We start from the raw sequence: 2,247 nt of genomic DNA, 5'->3' as shown, positions 1-2,247 counted from the left end.
TCCCCCCTCGCCCCCCCCCCCCCCCCCCCCCCCCGCATCGGAGCACCCCAGAAGCGAACACACGGGCCCCCACCCAGCCCACCGCGCGCGCCTCTCCCGGGCCAGTCCCTCCGCTTGCGGCTGGGGCTCCAAGTCCAGGTCCCTTGATAAAAGCCTCAACACGTGGTCCCTGCCGCCGAAATACATCACATGAGATAACACATGCCCAGAGCATGGCTCGGCGAGAGATACATGCAAAGCACCATCACTTCATGCACCACAGCCCGCGGCATGGTCTTCGTGGCTTGGCCCGCTGGCTGCAAACACCCCCGCCCATGCGGGTGGTCGAGCCTGGCCCTGGCACACAAGGAGCCCCCCCCCCCGGTAGACACGACCGTGTGGCGGTTCCCTCTGCTCCCGCCTCGCGGATTCAACGCCCCCACCCTCTTCGCACACATACACGCACATGAGAGCTTGGCCCTGCCTCCCTCGCAGCCAGACCCGAGAATGGGCCCTGCGCACACGCAGACGCCTTTCGGTGGCCCGCCCCGCTTCCTCTCCGCATCCTCCCGGGATGCGCTGCATCACTGGCAATCCTTGCTTACCCATGCGACGAGCAATGGCACAGGCGTGCCCCGCCCCGGCGAGGCTGGCCGTGGGGTGTGTGGGGCTTTCCCCCTCCGTGTGAGGGCGCCGCCGCGGCAGCAGCAGCAGCAGCAACCGAGTCCCCACAAGGGCAGTGTAACATGTGCAGCCCGCGCGCCATTTGCACACACTTGCAGAGTCGGCCCCCCATGGGCGCAAGGCGCGGCTTCGGTGCCTCCCCCTACCCGGCCGCCAGACGGCCAGCACGGCGGCCGAATAGGGGGAAGACAGCCTGCATACACCCCGAGACATGGGCCCATGGCAGGGGGGTGGCCCTGGGGTGGGGCGGGCGGTGCCACTGGCGAGCGGTTGCTCCAGGGCGGGCGTGCGACTCGACACCCGGAGCCAAACCCGGAAGCAAGGATGGAGGACTCGCGCGCGGTTCGCCCGGAGAGTGGCGTCAACGGGCTCCGGCCGCCCAGGCACACAATGCCCTCCCTGAGGGGGGATGCATGCACAGGCCCACCGGGCGGCGGTGGCACCGGCATTCGCGGAGGGTGCCCGGGGAGGAGCACCCTCGCCTGCGAGTTCGCGGACCACGCGCCACTGCACGCGCGCAGGTGGCTCGCCCGCGCGCAGGAGCATGCCTGGCAGACCGACACAGGCAGGGCCGTCACCAGGGGGAGCCCCACATGCAAACCGCACCCGAGGGTCAAACGTAAAACGGTGACCCCTCTCAGGAACACCGGCTCGCCGGCAGGCCAGCCACCCGGGGCTCAAGGAGAGAGGCGCACATGGAGGAGCTACGCAGGGGGGGAGCAGAAGAAGAAAAAAAAAAAGGGGGGCATCGCAGGGGGGGGGGGGGAAAAAAAGGAGAAAATGCACGGGGTGGGCTTGGGGGGGCCAGCCCCGGCCGCTGGCCGGACCCGGGTCCCTCAAAATCAAAAAAAAAACACACGCGCACACATCACATTCGCTGGGGGCATATTTAATCCCTCTATTTTCGGTGGACAGCCTTTCCGGAAGAAAGTGTAACGCAAAATGCGTTGGGCCATCTCACCGGTGCATCTGCCCACGCACCGCCATATCCTGCTCGAGTCCCTCTCCCAGAGTCGGCCGCGTTACTTTCCCTCCACGAACCGGTGCTCTTGCGGTGGCCAGGTCTCGCGAGGCTTCGCACAGGCGAACGGCAACCGAGTCAAAGCCCCCATCCCCCCCCCCCCACCCTTCATCACATTGCACGCATTTTACCACGACCCGGGCGGTGTACTTCTATAGTCGGGAAAATCACCGGCCCGAAGGAGGAGCGACTCGGACCCTGGGCGCGCGCGCGCACGCGGCCTTCCGCATGCACCCGGTTTCAGGCAGTCGTGCGCTTTTTCAGGAGAGAGCCAAGCCATTGACGGAGACGAAGAGTGCCACACACCGCTGGCGCACGGTGGTCGCTGGAGGCCGCCGACTGGGATCCGCCTGCCAGCCAGCCTCGACGAGGTCGCGCGCCGCCGCCAGCGGGCCGTCCCCCGGCAGGGGGGCCACACTCGGCCGAGAGCCACCAAGCACCGCGGCCATGATCTCGCCGATGTTCTTCCCCGGCCAGGGGGCCGCGCGCGTCAGACACTCGTAGAGCATGACCGATGCCGCGTACACATCGGCCGGGAAGAAGTGCCCCCGGTCCAGGGGCAC

At 67.7% G+C, this 2,247-nt stretch overlaps 1 protein-coding gene across 1 annotated transcript in view; it reads right to left on the bottom strand.

Moving 5' to 3' along the window:
* Positions 1 to 1,944: 1,944 nt before the first annotated feature.
* The window catches only part of H696_05545 (hypothetical protein), a gene marked incomplete at its 3' end in the record, with an annotated part of 7,230 nt that continues 6,927 nt past the window's right edge, over positions 1,945 to 2,247 (bottom strand). The window contains exon 4 of the mRNA XM_009499360.1: positions 1,945 to 2,101. Within this exon, the coding sequence (XP_009497635.1) occupies positions 1,945 to 2,101 (157 nt within the window). The remainder of the gene's footprint in view (positions 2,102 to 2,247) is intronic.

Source organism: Fonticula alba (genome assembly GCF_000388065.1).
Source record: "Fonticula alba strain ATCC 38817 unplaced genomic scaffold supercont2.11, whole genome shotgun sequence".
In the NCBI taxonomy this organism is placed as follows: domain Eukaryota; order Rotosphaerida; family Fonticulaceae; genus Fonticula; species Fonticula alba.
Note: the sequence above shows the minus strand (reverse complement) of the source record. Positions and strands in the feature narration are given on the sequence as shown.